This window comes from Rattus rattus, chromosome 1 (assembly GCF_011064425.1).
Source record: "Rattus rattus isolate New Zealand chromosome 1, Rrattus_CSIRO_v1, whole genome shotgun sequence".
Taxonomy (NCBI): domain Eukaryota; kingdom Metazoa; phylum Chordata; class Mammalia; order Rodentia; family Muridae; genus Rattus; species Rattus rattus.
Genome location: NC_046154.1, coordinates 229,876,154 through 229,896,336, shown reverse-complemented (window position 1 = coordinate 229,896,336; position 20,183 = coordinate 229,876,154). Strand labels below are relative to the sequence as shown.

The following is a 20,183-nucleotide window of genomic DNA, read 5'->3' as shown; positions in this document are numbered from 1 at the left end:
GCACCAGAAGACGAACAATTAAAACACACTAGAGTGCATTGCTAGAGGGTTAGAAAAAGTGTTGATTCTTTTTAAAAATTGCCCACTTCCACAAGAAAAACTTGTTTGCAAAAACAAGGTTTACACAACTCTCCCTCCCACCTTCCCCTTCTTTCTAGCCTAAATTAATTTTATAAATAAATGCACAATCCATGCCCTCCTTCCTTGCTACTTGGTGTCTCTGATTTCCCAGCAATCACAGAGAGGTCCTGATGGGGACAAGAGTTACATATGATACTACTGTGTAAAGAGGAAACAACTTTGGGTTTTGATACAAGCCAAAAACCAGCAGTCAAAAATAAATAACTGACATTTTGATGTGTTCAGGAATTGTACATTTTAATGATGAATACTTTCAGTTTGCCCTGGCCAGCTACTGTTCTGGGTATGTCATATGCATTCACTCAGTTAATGCTTCCCCTTCCAATAGCCTTATAAGTTCATTATTTTTGTCCCTATAATATTCCTGTGAAGTTAATTCATGCTGTCCTTATAACAACTGCATGAGACAGTCCCAGTTTACAGATTAGGAAAACCATGCATGGAGAACTTTAATCATTTGCCCAAGACCACACAGTAAGGGACATGGAAGAGCTAGAATTGAGGGTGAATTTGAGGTCTCAGGTTCTCTCTGTTGCTTGGCTAGAAGATGCTGTTCATAACAGCCACGCGCCAGAATCCCCTATTCCAATAAAGAAAAAAGTTTCCTAATGAAGACAAAAACAAGTGGGCATTCTACACCCCCACACACCTAATTGTAGCGATTCAGAATGAAGCCATTTTAAAGTCGGTTTGAGCCAGACATGGTGGCTCACACACCTGAGGCAGGAGTATTACCCTGACTTCAAGCCCAATCTGGGCTATACAATGAGATTTGTGTTAACAAACAAACAAAAACACAGAAAACCTCAGTCCTCAACACTTTAATTTCGGCACCAACTTGTCTATGCACATCTCCTTTGGTGCCTTTTGTTATATTAGCATGTTTGAAAATATGTTATGTTTAAAGAAAGAAATTGGAGACTGCACTTGGTTGGTGAGGGAACCAGACAGTATTCGCTACTGGCGTTTTCCGGTATAAAGAGATAAATGTGTTTAATTAGGGCCTGAAACTCCCTAAACTCAGTCTCCTGACCCTCGTTACTAAGTCGCTAAGAGACACAACTATGCAGTCTCAGTGAAAGCTCTTCTTAGTGAAATAGTACATACAGCAAGCCATTATGGTTGGTTCCAACTTCACTGACATATTTCCTTTGATTTTTGCAAAGTAAAAAAAAAACACAAAAAACAAAATAAAAATTCTTGAGCACATGAAGGCCCATAACTCCACCAAAGTATGCTTTGCGGGAAAACACATAGTTCCTGTAGACGCAGGCAGGAAAAAGTAGCATATTTTTTCCTTTAATTTCAGGGGCACTTGAAATGTAAAGAAATACAGTGGCTACATTCATAGATTCACAGAAGTTTGGGGCTGAAAGGGAGAGAATGATCTCACAGTCCAAAGCCCACATGTTGAAGATGCCGTGACACAAGCCAAGCCTCAGCAGGCTTCGAGACCCTCAGCTTCCTGACCCTGACAGGAAGAGTAACTTCGTCTCCCTAAACAGCAGCCTGAGAACACAAATGCCCTCTCCTCTCTTTCCTCTCTTTCCCTGTCCCATCCCCCCTTCTCCTCGTCTCTTTCCCAGTCTTTCTTCCTCCCCTTCTTCCCACAAATATGTAGAAAGTACTCTGTCTCCAATGGCAAAGAGGTGTACAAGCACAGTGACTTCCTGTCAAGACAGACATCAGGATCCAGAAGAGGCAGGCAACTGCCTGAGACCGGGAGGATTTACGTAAAATGTAGGCTAGATGACTGGGTTCGGTTAAGTTGCTCATATAGATACAAGCCCCACATAGATGCAATGTTTTTGAACCTTTTATACAGGGCTCTTTAGATAATGGGCTTACCTACTGAAAATGTGGCCTCAGCAGGAAGGAGCCCCCTCACAAGCCCCGTTATGCATACAACCCATAGCAGGAGGGTACTACATTTAAGCCAATGCCCAGGGAGGAATTAGATGCCTGGTAGCAGCCAGGTTCATCCAGCCGAGGAGCTGGTGTAAAATGTACCGTACAGGAGTGAGCATAGCTGGCATCCGCTGTAGGAAACACACTGCTGTTTTCTGTGACACCGTCTGTCTTTCTTGGTTTCTTTCCCTCATTTTCCTAGACAGATATCTGTGCAAAATCAATCAAGGCCTTCAGAGCACGACAGGGAGCCTGCTTTAATCATCATCCCTGCCTGGCAGCTCGAAGGCTTGTGGGAGCTGGCAGCCTGGGTGCAGGGAAAATCCTCAACTCTAGTGCAGAGAACAACTTGCTTTGGATGGGGACTGCACGAGCGGGCTATGGCATCCTACCCAGCAGTTAGAGGCCACCTTCTGCTTCTGATAAAAGTGTCCGTGGCAGGAGGCCTCTCTTGTGGCCACCAAATGACTTTCTCTGCTGACAGTTGATAAAACTCACGTTATTAGGTGATCTATCTGTGGGGACTGTAAGGATTTTAGTATGTTCATATTTAGAGTCTAATGCAGATGCACACTAGGCTGGATGGGTAAATGAGGAAGTGTCATCCTCATCTCTAACTCCTGGGCTTACTCTGCCCCTCTACACCCCATTTAAATTTCCCCGAGACTTTAGTGTTTGTTCCTTCTACTGTCCCTTTCCATCCCATCCATCTTGACTTAGGACCATTCATGGCTTGTGTCTCCATTTCCTGGGTAAGAAGTATTAGTCCTGGGGGATTTGAATAAGAAAAAGGCCTCCTTCTCCTCCTGCACAGACAGGTTTGCCTACTCAATCCAACCATGGTAAAGTAACATCTTCGTGTTTCCTTACCCTGGGAGGTTCCAAAATCTTTGATGTCCTAAGTGTCGCCACTGCTCTGTTGGTTTGAGCACACACTACCTAATTCTGGAACTCTAGTTCCCCAAGCCACATCTTGAGGAGCAGAGCAAAACCTGGTAGCAGAACGTTTCTAAGACTTTGTAGTGTGAATAGATGAGTGGATGAAGAGAGAAGATAGACAGAGAAAGATGAGAAGAGAGAGAGCAGAGATACAGTCTGTGTGTGCTTGCTTGCAAGAGCTCCTGTGTGTGTGTGTGTGTGTGTGTGTGTGCACGTGCGTGTGGGTGTACATGAGTGTGTGCATGTGTGTACACATGCGTGTGTGTGTGTGTGTGTGTGTTTCCACACACAGGATCAAATGTGGCAATGTTTTTGATTAAAGGAGACATCTGAAGATGAAGTCATCCAGTTTTCTTCTGTGATCCAGTGCTAGTCAGATTTGAAAACAGGAGAGTCAAGCCCCTTCAAAAGCTTCAACATGCATGCAACCCATGGCAAGAGGGCTCTGTATTTAAGCCAATGCCTTGGGAGGAATTAGATGCTTGGCAGGGTCGGACAGTGAGAAGTCAGTTGGGGTAAATGCCCAGCTTTGTAAACTGACTACTAATGTCAGTGCTTATGAGGATGTGCAAACCAGGGTTTGTTTGCTAAACCCATATTCATTTTTCTGAGTGTCCCATGGGTGTGTCTAGGTATGTGTGGTGTGCACTATAGCACAGCGGAGGACTTCTGAGGGTTGAAAATTGTACTGAAATGTATTCCAAGGATAAACACAACAAGAGCAGCTGGGAACAGAGAGGAAGAGATCCAGCCCAGTATCTCTGGTTGAAATGGTTCCCTGCCTTCCTTACACGTTGAAACCCAGTCCCCAGAACTTGTGAATGTGTGACTTTAAACAGACTAATGGACTTTACAAAGAGAATTTAGTTAAGGACTTGGGAATTTTCTAAGGAGATTTTAACGACAGGCTCTGAAAGGCAAGACTCTTTCCCACCTGTGGAAGTGACATGGCCATGGATGACACATTAGTGGAATTGAAGATGGAATTCACACACACACACCCTCTGCACCCTTCCACACATATCTCTGTTCCTCATACCCTCAGCAGGTTTGCAGCACGACAGACTTTTCTACAGCACGGTAGCTTTGGTTTACAGGTAACTCTGTTCAGCACGGGTGCTGCCAAAATGTTGATATCTAAGTTTACGGTGAGCATCTTGCAAGTCACTGAAAACATGGAGAATGGCTTTGGTGAGAGTGCCACATGTCACACAGTTCACAGATGAGGAAGCAGACAAGCTGCACCCCTGGGCTCCTTGAGTCTCCATGGTTGTATTTAAATGTCAAGGAAGAGTCTAGAAAGGTGATGAGGAAACAGGTTCTTCTCATTGCACGTTGCTCTACACTGTCCGCCATGTGTGCTTGTGTGTTTATTATGTCCTGTGACTGAATGGAGGGGATAAAAACGCATTCCTATTTTCTTTAAAACTTTCACTGTCTACATTTTACATTCTTCCCTCTTGGAAGTCAAGCATGGTTAACATTTAGCTGTTGTTCCCAATCTTGACAGAAGATACTGAGTTCACCTAGGCAAATACAGAACAAGCCATGGGGATACATTTAAGCAAGAGCATGGCCTACATTCCAGTAGGACCATTTAACCTCAGCCACGGTATATGTGCAACTTGATCTCAAGGCTCTACCCACTTTCCTTCATGGAATTCTATCAAGTTTAATGGTGAATAAACACGTTCTATAATTTTTTTGAAACAGAGTATCTCTATGTAGCCCTAGATATCCTGGAACTTGGTATATAGACAAGGCTGACCTAGACACACAGAGATCTGCCTGTCTGTGCATCCCACGTGCTGGGATTCAGGCAAATACCAGCATGCTTGGCATCTGGACAAACACTTCTGATCCACGGAGATGCTGGTAAATTATAAATACATAATTAGGTAACGACAGGACACACATCCTAAGCAGCTGCCACTGAGTACTCACAGGTGGCCCCAAGGCTCCTTGTGGTCCCATGCTGCCCGCAATCCCTGGGACACCAGGGGCTCCAGGAATGCCCTAAAATAGAAGCAAGAAATGGGACAAAGGTGAAGATTCATATACACCATGGATCACAGCCAACTTTCAAGCAGGGATAACAACACCTGCCCCCACAGTTTCCCTTTCCATTGCCAATGTCCACTACTCTGCCCAATGACCACATATAAGGCAGTTTTTAAGTCCCCAAAGGATTGGCCAGGCATGGTTTTGTGAATAAGTCTTATTTATAGGTAATAACAACTAAATGCATGGAGACAATCTTATGGGAAAATGGCTCAGTGAATAATCAAGCCATCTGGATTTGTCATTTTTAAAGGATGATAAGGGTCTATACCAACAGACAAACTTTTGTCACAAAATAACAACAACAAAAATGTGGTAGCTGGAAAGGCCAGCAGGAGAAAAATTCTACTAAAAAAAAAATGCTTCAAAGCAGAATGCATCCCAGAAATTTCTAGAAATACTCACAATTGGTCCAGGTGGTCCTGGAGGCCCAGAGGAACCATCCTTTCCGGGAAATCCCTGGGGTGAAGAAATGGTTTGTCACACAAGTGGTTGCTACATGTCTTCCAGGAGATGATCATCAAATTCCTCTCAACATATAAGGCACAAATCCTGCCACCTGCTCTGGACAACCAAGGGCCTGCCGTTGTTAAACTCTTGTAGGAATTGTTGTTGGCAAGTGTTTTAGGTCTGTTGGCTCCAATGAGTGACCCATGTGCACGGGTTGTAGGTGTGAGAAATGCCACTAACAAACTTAAACGGTAACTTCCTTTCAGAAAGTTTGTTAAACTAAACATAACAAATAAATAAGTTCTGTCCTTTCTAATTAATGTCCAGACCAAAAAGTAGATTCATGTCTTTCAAGATCCACAAGTCTTGAGTGAGGAATATTTCCAATAAAGAGTTGATATTGCTACAAGGGAAGGGCAATTATCAGCAATTCTCAGCTCTTGAGAAATGCATTGGAGCAAAATGTGGGCAGGGTGCCCAGCAGTGGTGACAATTTTGATATGGGGATGTTTATCTGAGTGTCTCCTGTCTTGGGCTTATCACTGGGTACATACCTGCTTCCTGTTCTATTTCAGGACAGAAAAAAATGAACTAAAACAGTCCCCCCAAAATAAATCCTGTCCCTTAGAAAAGCCACTCTCTGAGACATTGGATAAGGGTATATGTGCTATTTTTATGAGTATAAAAAATATTAAGAACTGGGAGTGCCAGCTCTTCTGATGTGGTTAGCATGAGAGGAAATCTTCAGTCTAGGTTTTATAAGTTCATAAAAGTTTTCAAAGTTTCACCTCCTACTACCAGGACAAATAAAAGTTTCACCATGACACTTTTCTATAGGAGCCCTCGGTCCCACCCCAAGCCGACCTGACTGGTGTCCTTGCTTTATTTTCTCCACTCCCTTTCTGACAATTCCTACCACTTTTGCTGTAGGCTCTCCTTCCCCTCCCATGGCGCATAAAAATCTATCTTATCAACACGAGAATCCACATCTGCATCAGGTCTTCCAGCACCCAGTACCAAACGATGCTGTGGGGGGATGGGTGAGTGTGGGAGGAAACCCAGAAGGCCACAGGAGATGGCATAGAGTAAGTGTACGTGAGAAAGATGGGTCGCCCAAGCCCTTTCACTGTGCTCTCAAACACTCGTGGTGCCAACAAAAGTCTCAGCACAAAGGCAGTCAGGGAGGCAATTGTATAAAAACCTCATGGTATTGGTACAGAGACAGACAGATAGATCAATGGAATAAACAGAAATGAACCCACACACCTATGGTCACTTGGTCTTAGATTGATCCATTCTTATCTGCTTGTACAAAGCTCAAGTCAAAGTGGATCAAGAACCTCCACATAAAACCAGATATACTCAAATAGAAGAGAAAGTGAGGAAGAGCCTTGAACACATGGGCACAGTGGAAAATTTCCTGAACAGAACACCAATGGTTTATGCTCTAAGATCAAGAATCGACAATTGGGACCTCATAAAATTGCAAAGCTTCTGTAAGGCAAAGGACACTGTCATTAGGACAAAATGGCAACCAACAGATTGGGAAAAGATCTTTACCAATCCTACATCTGATAGAGGGCTAATATCCCATATATACAAGGAACTCAAGAAGTTAGACTCCAGAGAATCAAATAACCCTATTAAAAGATGGTACAGAACTAAACAAAAATTCTCAACTGAGGACTATCAAATGACTGAGAAATATCTAAAGAAATGTTCAATATCCTTAGTCATCAGGGAAATGCAAATCAAAACAACCCTGAGATTTTACCTCCCACCAGTCAGAATGGCTAAGATCAAAATCTCAGGTGACAACAGATGCTGGCTAGGATGTGGAGAAAGAGAAACACTCCTCCATTGTTGGTGGGATTGCAAGCTGGTACAACAACTCTGGAAATCAGTCTGGAGGTTCCTCAGAAAATTGGACATAGTACTATTGAAGATCCAGCTATACTACTCCTGGGCATATACCCAAAAGATGCCCCAACATATAACAAAGACACAGGCTCCACTATGTTCATAGCAGCCTTATTTATAAAAGCCAGAAGCTGGAAAGAACCCAGATGCCCTTCAACAGAGGGATGGATACATAAAATGTGATACATTTGCACAATGGATTACTACTCTGCTATTGAAAACAAAGACTTCATGAAATTCTTAGGCAAATGGATGAAACTAGAAAATATCATCCTGAGTGAGGTAACCCAATCACAAAAAGCACACATGGTATGCACTCAGTCATAAGTGAATACTAGCCCAAAAGCTCAGAATACCCAAGACATTATTTACAGACTACATGAAGCTCAAGAAGAAAGACCAGAGTGTGAATGCTTCAGTATCTCTTAGAAGAGGGAACAAAATACTCACAGGAGGAAATATGGAGACAAAGTGTGGAGCAGAGACTGAAGGAAAGGCCATCCAGAAACTGCCACACATGGGGTCCATCCTACATGCAGTCACCAAACCCAGTCACTAATGGGGATGCCAAGAGACATATGTTGATGCTGACAGAAGCCTGATATAACTATCTTCAGAGAGGCTCTGCCAGAGCCTGACAAATACAGAGGCAGATGATTACCGTGAACCATTGGACTGAGAACAGGGTCCCCAATGGAGGAGTTAGAGAAAGGACTGAGGTAGCTGAGGTGGTTTGCAACTCCATAAGAAGAACAACAATATCAACCAACCAGATACCCTGTAGCTCCGAGGGACTAAACCGCCAACCAAAAAGTACACATGGAGCCACTCATGGTGGCCTTGTGCATGAAGTGTGTCACTGTAGGAGGTAGGCCTTTTTGAGGTCTCCTGTACTGAAGTTTCTCCCCGTGTGGCACCCAGTCTCCTCCTGCTGCTTGTGGATCCAGAAGTAGAACTCTCAGTTCCTTCTCCAACACCATGTCTACCTACATGCTGCCATGTTTCCAGCCATGATGATAATGGACTAACCCTCTGAAACTGTAAGCCAGCCCCAAATTAAATGTTTTTAAGAGTTGCCAGGGTCATGGTGTCTCTCCCAGCAACAAAACCCAAACTAAGATAAACAAGAAGAAAGAAGAGGAAGAGGAAAAGAAGGAAGAAACAGAGGAAACACATGAAGTTAAAAGAGAAAACCTGTGGTGAATGCATAGGAATTAGGGGCAGCAGGGGAGAAATTTGATCAGAATGTATGAATGTATGAAATTTTTAATAAAAAGTAAAATGTTAAAGAAAATTTGAAAATATAGGGTTTTTTTTTTCAGATGAAGTTTTCATATGACAAAGCTGGGCTCCAGGCACATGTGAAAGCAGTGTTAACAGGATTCCATTTGGTTCCTGCTCTTCAATGTCATCTTAGACCAGACAAGGAGAAGCAACCTGGTCAGAACAGTGGCAAGACCCTTCCATCCCTCAGATCCAACAGTGCCCCGAAGGAAAATATTCCTCATTCAACAGAGAGGGGCTTATTCAAAAGGAGAGCTGAGCCATGACATACTTTCCTAGAGGAAAACATTTCTTAACAAATAAAATTGCATTGTTCCCCAGAAGATTGGCAGGAAGTAATGCATTTACACCCTGCTCTGAACCCCAGGGGGAGGATTGTGAAAAGGCAAGAGTCTGTGTTCGGCTCTCTGCTGACACTGGAAAGGCGCTGTTGTGGACGTGTTTGCAAACGCCTGATTTATAGATACCTCATGTTCTGTCTGAGAGGGAACACAGTGAAATGTGGTTCTTACTCAGAGCTTAGCTGGGTGTGCAGTCAGTAAGAAAGATGCCCCTTAGTTACGTGATCTGTGCCTAGACAACAGGTCTAGGTGCTGCCATATCTGATTCCTATGTTTACAGCAAAGCTATGTGGCGTTCAGTGTTCCGTTCCTAACACTGTTATAGTACCCAGAACAGCCACTGACAGATGATGGTGCCAGGGGTACTCTGTGCACGTTCAGCGAGTGAGTCTTAATTGAGGATACAGTGAGTCTGGCAATGTACGGGATAGAAGGAAATGCTAATGTCATTCATTCTTAGTGGTTTTCATAGTTTTCATGGTGCGGGGGTTAGGGGAGGTCAGTACAAGCTAAGCAAGCACTCCATGTCTCAGCTACATCCCCAGCCCTTCTCCTTACTCTCAGATCCCGGACTCCTCTGACCTCAGAAGCCAAGACTCCACTTCACTACATTCTTGGGGTGGGGGGACAGTTCATTAGAAGCACCTGCCTCTGTGTGTGGCTGATTTCTACCTGTATTGATCTTGGAAGGAAATCTGAAGGAAAGTAGGGGAGGAAGGGAAACAGGATAGATGAGGGAAGTCATCTGAAGTCGGGTCTGTGAGCTGATCAGGAGCTCTGGAGTGTGAACTGCACATCGGCATTAACTCAGGCTAAGCTAGAGCTAGCTGTGGCTCAGGGGCGGACCTGCCATTTGCTAGGCTGACTTTCCAGGGAAATGAACATTTGGCAGTGGGATAGAGCACATCTGCCAGGTAAAGCAGATCAGTGCACCAATGGCACCCAGGGCACTGGAACTGATCTCTCATTTGAGCCAAAGGCCGAGAAGTGATCACAGTGGATCTTACTCTGACTTTCTTTCATGGACTAAAACATTTGAACAAGTGAACAATTGGATGTTGGTCCTTATGCTATCCCCTCTCCCACGCCCCCTCCCCCTGCTTCTATGAGGATGCTCTGCCTCCCACCCATCTACTCCCACCTCACCTCTCTATCTGGAAGCAACACATCTGGCAAAATGAAAACTCCGGGAAAACTATACACTTTATAAGATGCATTTTTTTAACATGTATGAAGTCAGGCACCCACAAACAGATGTTTGTTGACATGAACAGCTTCAGTCGCTTTTGCCTTTTTGATATTCCTACCTCAAAATACTAATACATACACGCAGCCCACATTAAAATAATTCTTGCTAATAAAAAGCTAAAAGGATTTTTATAATTTATTTTGGAAGTATTTGCCTATGAGCAAATTACTAAGTTATGAGTTGTGAATTTCAGCAATACGAAAATCTAACTTAAAATTTACTTTGAGCATCACTAATACTCTAATGAACACTAAATTCACTTTTGCATAAAAAGGCAAGCCTTGTTTAATGGCGATTTCATTGGATATATTAATTTATTAATTTCCATTTATACTTTTCTTTTGTCTATATTAGATCAAATATAGACACTTAAAACGTTTATAGTTTCTAAGTCAGAGCCCGCAGTACCTGAAGTCGGATAAAACCCATCTATTCACCAAAAGATTTTTAACTGAAGTTGAGGTCAGAAGCCAGGGCATATGTAATTATGAATCTCTCAGAAACAGCTTGCAGAAGTATTGACTCACTTATAATACGTACATCCCTTCTCTGAACCTGAAATGGCAGATCATGGACATAAGCTATAACATTCTACAGGATGGATAAATTGATTCCTGCAGTAAGATGTGTAAGCCACCTAGATTTAATGAGTTAGTTGTCAGAAGTTAGAGCTAGACAACCCTGTGATGCATGACTTCAGCTCTGTGGTCTGGTTCTGGACTGCCATGACTAGTGTAGTAGCAGTTGGTCACCAGAAGTCAGACTGCTATTTGCCACAAAGGATTATTAGTAACTACCACATAAAAGTGCCAGGTAGCCAAAAGCTACAGGCTACATAAACACTGGCCTGGGACAGAGACTAAAAACAAGTCCTTATGCATAGTTCCATGCTAGGTCTCACTCACACACACACACACACACACACACACACACACACACACACACACGACAACTCTGCATAAACACCTAATACATGTGTGTGCATTGATAAATGTATACACATAAACTAATATATTTAATGCAATTTAGAATATAAGTATATAAATTTTTATTATCTTACACTTATAACTTCAGATAAGTAAAACAATACTATATCAGCAATACTGTATCAATGAACTTATGTGGACATACAATAGAGCTCATATAGAGCTTATATAATAGACTATTTGATTCCAAACCCTAGATAGGTATAGACTCATTAAGGTGTCGTTCCTACCTCTTGCCTAAAGAGCTTTTAAGAATATTTTTTAAGAATTCTTTTAAGAATATTTAAGGTTAAAGTGCAGAGTCTGTGTATTAAAAAAAAACAAGCAAATTAAAACACTCTGATGGCTGAGGTGGTAGAACGGTCTGTTTATCAAAATTGAAATGTATGTCCCTGCCCTGAATGACAACATCCCAAGAGGAGGCACAGTAGATTTCCAAGAATGGCCTTTAGCAGAGAACCTTAGGGCAGGAAACTAAACACCCCAGAAGCTCCTCCCTTCTCAGATGTGCACAGATGAACCATTATGCAGGTAAAGGTCTAAGAAGTTAGAGGCACACTTAATGAATGATTATTTCCTACTTTACTAAGAAAGTAACCCAAATTGGATGCCTGCCCCCAAAGTACAGGGGTGTGACATCTTCATTATTAGAGTGCTGCTACTTAAGTGTCTCCTTGGAAGATTTTCTCAATCATGAAACTCCACAGCGATCTCTACTTTCATAATTTTGTGGAAATAAAAAGTACAGCGCTGGAACCAGAGAGATGAGCTAAGTTCCTGGCTCCAGGGCTGTTTTGTTCTGATCTCTGCTTATTTTCTCCAAGTTTCAGACCTTCAGGTTATCTGTCTGGAAAGATGGGGTGGCATTGCCTAGCATGCATGTACATCCTCGAATTGAAGATGAGAACACAAGACATCTGTATATATTACGTACTGTATGGAGTAGCTTATTGATTGCTTTTTAAATAAACAGTCAAGCCACAGTTGCATAAGGCATCTTCTCTGTAGCTGACTGTACAAATGTTTTCCTGAGATTTTATAAAAACACCATCTAGAGTCAGACCCACAAAGAAGAAAATCCAATTATTCTGGCTACCAGTGTTGTGGTAAGAGCTTACTTTGCCTTTTCTGAGGAAGGAAGATGCCCATGGGGCTCATAATCATGAATCTAGCATTGCACAAAGCATTTCTTAGATGACTCTTTCATTACTGTCTCCTATTCATGACAGGAATAAAGTCCAGCCAAATAGCTGACTCAAGTTCAATTTCTCAAGTGCATTTTAAGACCAAATCATTTTTGACAAAACAGAACATTCCACACAATATGGTCTTTATGTACATCAAAACCACACAACTAAGAAGCATGCATCAAGCATTCTTTAGTGGTAGAATCCAGGTATTTTAAAAAATTCTTTCACTTGCTTGACTTTTTGTATTTGTCCACCATGTTCCAAGATATCTTAATTTACTAAGCACAGGCATTACAAAAGCCCTGACTCATTAGGCTGATATTAAAAACAGTGGATAATGTGTCTTAAGATCACATCATTGGAGATGGTTTACGTGAATGAATCTCCACAACATTCCATATAGGGCAATATTAGATCCTTGACTGATAGGTGATGAAGGAGCGTCTGGCAACATAAAGTTGCTAGGCCTGGATTTGAACCCAGACTTTGTTAGCAGTGAGATGTGTACCCTTCCTCACAGACCTTTTCATCAACAGAATCCAAGTGCAGAGCACCCTCCCTGACAGTTCATCTCTTACAGATAAGGAAGGCCAGTGATGGCTACCCATGAGGATGAGGGAACCATTGAAGAAAGAAGGATTCCAATAAAGGTTTGTTCTGCATTTAAAAAGGAACACACGCTCCACATGGAAGTCCCCCACACTGAGGTATGCTTTCCCGTCTGTATATCTTCCTTTGGTAAAACTGAGTCAGAAGAGAGGCATAATTCTAAAATTTTCCTTTGGCTACCTGCCAGAAAATTGATCTTGGAGAAAACAGAACTCAGAAGTAAGAAACAGGCTATCATGCTCCAACATGTAATAGCAGCCATATTTATAATAGCCAGAAACTGGAAACAACTCAGATGTTCCTCAACAGAAGAATGGATACAGAAAATGTGGTACATTTGCACAATGGAGTACTACTTAGCTATTAAAAACAATGAGTTCAAGAAATTCTTAGGCAAATGGATGGATCTAGAAAATATCATCCTGAGTGAGGTAACTCAATCACAAAAGAGCACACATGGTATGCACTCCCTGATAAGTGGATATTAGACAAAGAGCTTGGAATATTCATGATACAACTGACGGACCACATGAAACTCAAGAGGAAGGAAGATCAAAGATTGGATGTTTCAGTCCTACTTAAAAGGAGGAACAGATTAATTGTGGGAAGTAGAGGGTGAGAGGGACTTAGGAGGAAAAGAAGGGGGAGGGGGAAAGAGGGGGCAGAATTAGGTATGGGAGGACATGGAGGAGGTCAGGAAATTGAACAGAGGTGTAGCAATGGGGGATGGGGAGTGGGCAACCAGAAAGTCCCAGATTCTAGGAAAGCAAGAGCCTCCCAGGACCCCACAGGGATGATATTAGCTGAAATACCCCACAAACAGGAGGAAGAACTTGTCAAGACCATATCCAGAGGTTAGGCATGGCCTTACAGTTGAGGGATAGGGCCACCCACCCATCCCCAAAATTTTAACCCAGAATTGCTCCTGTCTAAAGGAAATATAGGGACAAAGAGTGGAGCAGGGACTGAAGTAAAGGCCATCCATAGAGTGCCCCACCCACATGATCCATCCCACATGCAGACACCAAACCCAAACATTATTGTTGATGCCAAGAAGTGCTTGCTGATAGGAGCCTGATACAGCATCTCCAATACAGACGTGGATGCTTGAAGCCAACCATCGGACTGATCACAGGGACCACAATGGAGGAGTTAGGAGAAGAACTGAAGGAGCTGAAGGAGCCTTATCTGGCATCAGTGGGAAGGGAGGCCCTTGGTCCTCTGAAGACTTGATGCCCCAGTGTAGAGGAATGCTAGGGCAGTGAGGGAGGAGTGGCTGGGTGGGTGGGGGAGCACACTCATAAAAGCAGGGGGAGGGGATAGAATAGGGGGTTTGCAGAGGGGAAACTGGGAAAGGAGATAACATTTGAAATGTAAATAAATAAAATATCCAATTTAAAAAAAGAAATAGGCTATCTTTTTCTTTTCTCTGATATTTTTAATTCCTTTATTATCTATCTGATCTGTTAGCTATTTAACTATCTCTCACTTATCAGTAATCTATCTCTACTCTCTCTCACTCTCTCTCTATATATTTATCATATGTCTGTATATCTTGACTTCTCTATGAATATGTCTATAATTTCTATCATTTATTTTCTCCATATATAATCTCTTTCTAAGCCTGATTTGTCTCTATCTATATACCTACCTATCTATCTATCTATCTTTCTACCTATCTACATACCTACCTACCTACCTACCTACCTACCTACCTACCTACATCCCTATCCTATCTGATTTCCCTTAAGACCATCTGAAGGTGTAGGGTGGAGACTGAAAAATGTATCATACATCAGAGGAGTTTGAAGATCACAAGACAGGCCCTGTACTCAGATAGTAAGAAAAAAGAAAGTAAGTGGGGGGAGGAGGGAAGGGGAAGATTTATAGGAAAAATAAGGAAAGGCACAGAATGTTTTAGTTGGAATGGCTTAGAGTAAAACCTGGATGCCAGACTGAATTAGCTTGAACCATCACTTTCAACGTGCTAGTCTGTTGGCTTCCAAGGACAAGGCGGAAACTTACTCCGGGAAGTCTAGCTAGACTTGCTTATGGCCTCAGGCCCAGTGTTAAATAAGATTTGTCTCCAAGAGTCCAAGATCCCCCTTGGGAAAAGCCAGAATAAGCTAGAAATATTAGAAGAGGTTATAGTTTCTTTTTTATTATTTCTCAAAATCTCCTACTCTCTCGGTAAATTCAGTGGTAACACTGACACCAGATTCATAAAAAGAGGTCACCCTTTTCCTAAGCTAATCACAAGGTGATGGTGTGAGGTTTGGGCTGTAAGATTTTGCTGTCAATAAGAGGAGGTAGAGAACTGGGGAGTGTTTGAATGGGGCCTTTCGGTTTCGTTGCTTGTGAATCCTGTCATTCTCTTAGCTCTTCGTCATGGCTATTTCTGTTATTGACAGCATCCTACAGCAGAATGGGGATAATCATGAAGTGTTTTCCCTCAGTATTCTCTAAGTAGCCCCATATCTACCACTGCCTACCCAGAGAGACCTGGATGGAATATACCACCTAAGATGGTTCGCAACCTATGTCTAACTATTACTATCAAGACTTGATCCTGTTAAATATAATTATTTATCCTCCCATCCCAGCCTTCAGATCATCTGACTACATATATCAGAATCCCCTAAGTGCCTCTTCTTTAACCAGCCCTTCTTCCCTCCTCCTCGACTGTCTCTAAAAGACTCATTGTTTCCCTGCCAAGGAGAGTGGGCATGAGATCTTATCCTGCTTTTCCCTCCAGAAGGCAGTCTACCGTTTGCTTTCTTTGTTAACTGAAGCTATTCTTGCTTTCCTACTCTTCCCTGCAGATTCTGCAATGGGAAACTCTTTTCAAGCTGGGAGTGGTAAAGGGCCTGGTGCAGGTGCTCAGTTAAGATATGGCTGACTGAGAAAAATATATGTTGTTCTTCCTTCAAGCAGAGCAGCTACACCACGGTTCCATGGCACTGCTGTTTTATTTCATGGGAACGGTATTTTGTTAATTTTTATGCCAGATGGTACTGTCTTTAGATAACTTTTCTAAGGCAATAATCACCCAATCTTCTTTAAAAGACATGTGGTTTCATACTGAGTGGATGTCCCTGGCAGTCAGACTTACAAAGGAACCCTATTTCCATCCACGTGTATTTCATAATGAGCATCAGACACATCCTCAAAGCTTTACTTCTAAATGGAGGGAGACAGGAAGACAAAAGCCAAGTATAGATATCTTATCACTTTATGATAGCTCTCAAGTTTTATTAGTAAAAGATGAACACATGTGGATAGAGAAGTATTTCTCAAAAAGAATCTGCTTTCATATATGGACTTTACAAAAAATTATTCTATAACCAAAGGATTCAGACACTAACCTAACAGGTTTGGGTCAGAGTCCTTTGCCAAGACTGGGCTCTATGCATAGATAAATCAAATAAACTTACTCAATCAAATCTTCAGACTTGCTGTTTTCAGGGCTGTGGAAATCATGAAGGAATCTAGGTGTGTAACCACACAGGATCTTAGCCTATGCACTTGGCCAAAACATATAAATACATCTAGATATTCCTCCCACATGCACAAGAGCCATACATAAATCTAACTCGCAGAGAAGGCCGTCTCAGATGCACTAGTCTAAACATGCTCTATAGCCTAGTCCCCTTGGTAAACAGAATGTGCTGAGATTTTAAACAAATGTAAGGTTGCCATTAAGAAGGTGGGATAAAAAGAGATTTCAAGTCTCATAGCTATGTACCCAAAAGAAAATATTAATTTCTTTACTTTCTTTTTCTTTTTTGACACATTCAGGATTAAAACTGTGGCTCCATGCATACTAGCCAAGCACTATCCAGACTGGCCTTGAGCTCACTTTGTAGCCCCAAAAGACTTTCAATTTGCAATCCCCCTTTCTCAGCCTCCTGGGATTATAAGCTTCTTTCACCAGGTCTGGCCCCCCCATTTTTATATTCTTGAGAAGCATGATGGCGAAAAGCTATAGTCAGGCCTGACAGAGTACAGAAATACGTTTTCTAAATAAGGGTTAGGCTCTTGTGGTGTGTGCCAACCCCCAGGAAATAATATTTGAAAGCTGTGTTGATCTTCATTGGACAAGATGTAAGGGCTTGCCGCTCCTTATCAATCAGGAATTAGGGAAATGTAGGGTTCCTCACAAGTCTAAATCAGCAATAATTTAGGAAGATAGAACCTGAAGAGAGACATGCTGAGGCCATAAGACATGAAAAATCAAGCTGATACTGACCTGGAAGCTCCCTCCCTATTACCTAGCCTTCGTAGTGGCACAGGGAAGAAACATGTTGACTCTAGGGAAGAAAAGTCATCAACTGTCCTATCCAGCTGTGAACTCTGCAAGCTGCAATAAAGATCAGCCTGTCAAAATATATCCATTGGTGCAAGAGTATTGTGAATATTATTAGGATAACCAACTATTTTCTGTTTGGATCTAAACCTACCCAATAGTATGGAACTTATGCCTGCTATTATCAATGGGGCCATAGAACCTAGGAGAGAACCTACTACTATCATTTTTGCTAAATGGATCCAGTAACAAAGTATTTTTTTATAAATACTATACTCACAGATTAGCTCAGCTTTTAAGCTCCATCAGAGAAGTTTCTTTTTTCAGTAAATGCTGATTAATACAGATTCGCAGCGGTTCAAAATGTGGAGTATAAATGAGTGTGGTGTTGAGGTGCTAAATGAACATCTGTATCACCCCCCCCTTTTCTCCAAGGCTCGGGGAACATCATGGAAGAAGGAAAAGAAGGTACTTCATAGCTTCACCCAGAAGCTGATGTCTTAATAGACGAGCATGGAGATGTGACTATGAAGAGGGCTTCCTTATAAACTGACAGAAGGAGACATCATCTGTTCTCACAGTATGGGGCGATTTTCAACATTAATCTCATAAGAGACAAGACTGGGAAATCTAAAGGATTCTGTTTTCTGTGCTATGAATATCAGAGAACAACAGAGGTGGCGGTTGACAATGTCAATGGAATTAAGATTAAAGGAAGAACTATCCATGTGGACCACGTGTCAAACTACTGGGCTCCTCTGGAGTCAGAAGGTGTGGATGATGTGATGACTGGAGGCTCCAGAAGGGCTGTGGGGGGAATACACCTCCATCAAGTTCTCCTGAAGGCTCTGAGGATGTCAAACTTTCAGAGAGAGAGAGAGAGAGAGAGAGAGAGAGAGAGAGAGAGAGAGAGAACTGAATGCAGGTCCTAGCAGAGCTGCCATCCTGCTCTTTGTCCCTTAGAAGCAAGACAGTAAGGGAAGCGATGACCATGGCTCTCAGAAGCACAGCAGCAAGAACTCAGAGAGAGCACAGAAGTCCTAATGTAGAGGGGGGAGAAGAGTCACCCAGACTCCCCTGATGTTAGGTGTTCCTGCCGTGGTAGAGCAGAGGACCCTGGCTGGGAGGCAGAGACTGAGAAACCCGTGCATGAGCAGAGGTCTTCAAACAGGAGGGAGAGAGAAGAAAAGAACAAAGACGAGGATAGAGGGGATGAGGATAGAGGGATGAGGATAGAGGGGATGAGGATAGAGAGGGGAGCTCAGGTATTCATTCTTGCAGGCGCAATGGGCCTTCTGAAAGGCAGAGTCATAGGAGTAGGAGTCCAAAGAAGTCCCATAGGCATAAAAAACATAGGCGCTCTCTGGAGAGGGAAAAATTTCATGCCTGTGACCGTAGACATAACTGGAGCCTGTTCCAGCTGCCCAGTTCTTTGAAAATAAATTTTGTTACATAAATATAAAAAAAAATGTTAGACTGACCAGAGTTTGGAAAAGTCTGTTGTAAAATAATGTTTTCGGCATATGCCAGGGTTGTGGTGCATATGAACTCCCAGAAGCTGTAGGGGCACCCGTAAGACCTACACAATATCACGCCAGTCAAAAGTATGTGGAGGAATGTACGAAGCCCTGCCCCTACCTGAGGAGCTACTGGGAGTTGACGAGTGCCGGGGAAGACATAGTTTGCTTTAGGACTGTGGCCTGCGGTGGGTTGTCCATCATCCAATGAATGGTCCCATACACACGTATCTACAGGCCACACCAACTGAACTCAGGAGATTCAAACAAGAGGAAGTTGGAAGGGAGAATTGACAGTGGGGATCTGGGAGGAGTTGACGAGGTGAAGTGGTGAAATATGGCCAAAATATATTATATACATATATGAAGTTATCCAAGAATAAATAAAAATATTTTAAAAGGAGGATAGCTTCTCTTGCTCTTAAAAATGCACTAATTCTTTATTTAGGTCTTTTTTTTATTTTTCTAGGTAAACCTGACTGCATTTTATGATAAACTGGTATAAGTATGCATCACACAGGCATGTATGTACACATACACACATATTTACACACTGATTTATGATCTCTAGCTACATACTGTTCTCCTCCATTACACAAGCAGTTCTTCCTGTTTGCAGTAGCTTTCTTCTTCTCGTCTCCTCCGTCTTTCAATCAAGAAGCAGCCTCGAGGGCACCTCCTCGGGGAATCCTTCGCAGACCCTCTAAGCCTGGCTTGATTATCCATTCTTTGTTCTACCAGAACTCTGATCCCAGTATAACATGTGGAAAAGTTTTAAATTTTGAATTTTCCCCAATAAATCACAACCCTCCAAGCCTGGCTTAGTGGAAACTTGTCAACGAAACAAATGTCATATTTCAGCTTGATGATTTTTATACTTCATTTTGCTGCTTTCTATTTGAACCAATAAAAAGGACAAATAACTGAGATATACTAAACCAATTGGAGATTCCTTTATAAGCCATACTACTTGGATTTCCATCTATGTGGTTGCTACTTTCTTATAGGTCTGTACTTCAAGGATCTGAAAGAACTAGAAAAACCTACGAAGCCAATAGATGCAGTTGATATAAGTAAGAACCGGGCTTGGGAGCATGCAGAATAATGTACTACCAACTAGGCTGAGTCTGATGAAAACAGAAATGGACAGAGAAGAAATGGCTGAAGGGAAATAGATGTATAATAGACACTAGAGTGAGAAGTAAACCACAAACCCTAACTTGGTGCCCATCTCTAAAAACCTGTCTGCAGCAAAGTGAATATGCAGGAAGACTGGCTTGCC

At 42.3% G+C, this 20,183-nt stretch overlaps 1 protein-coding gene and 1 pseudogene across 1 annotated transcript in view; one reads left to right on the top strand and one right to left on the bottom strand.

The window, feature by feature from the left end:
* Positions 1-20,183, bottom strand: part of Col14a1 (collagen type XIV alpha 1 chain) — a 209,903-nt gene that overhangs the window by 27,205 nt on the left and 162,515 nt on the right. The window contains exons 41-42 of the mRNA XM_032915565.1: positions 5,455-5,508; positions 4,933-5,004 (exon numbers count right to left, since the gene is read on the bottom strand). Of these exons, the coding sequence (XP_032771456.1) occupies positions 4,933-5,004; positions 5,455-5,508 (126 nt within the window). The remainder of the gene's footprint in view (positions 1-4,932; positions 5,005-5,454; positions 5,509-20,183) is intronic.
* On the top strand, positions 15,467-20,006 carry LOC116885630 (annotated as a pseudogene).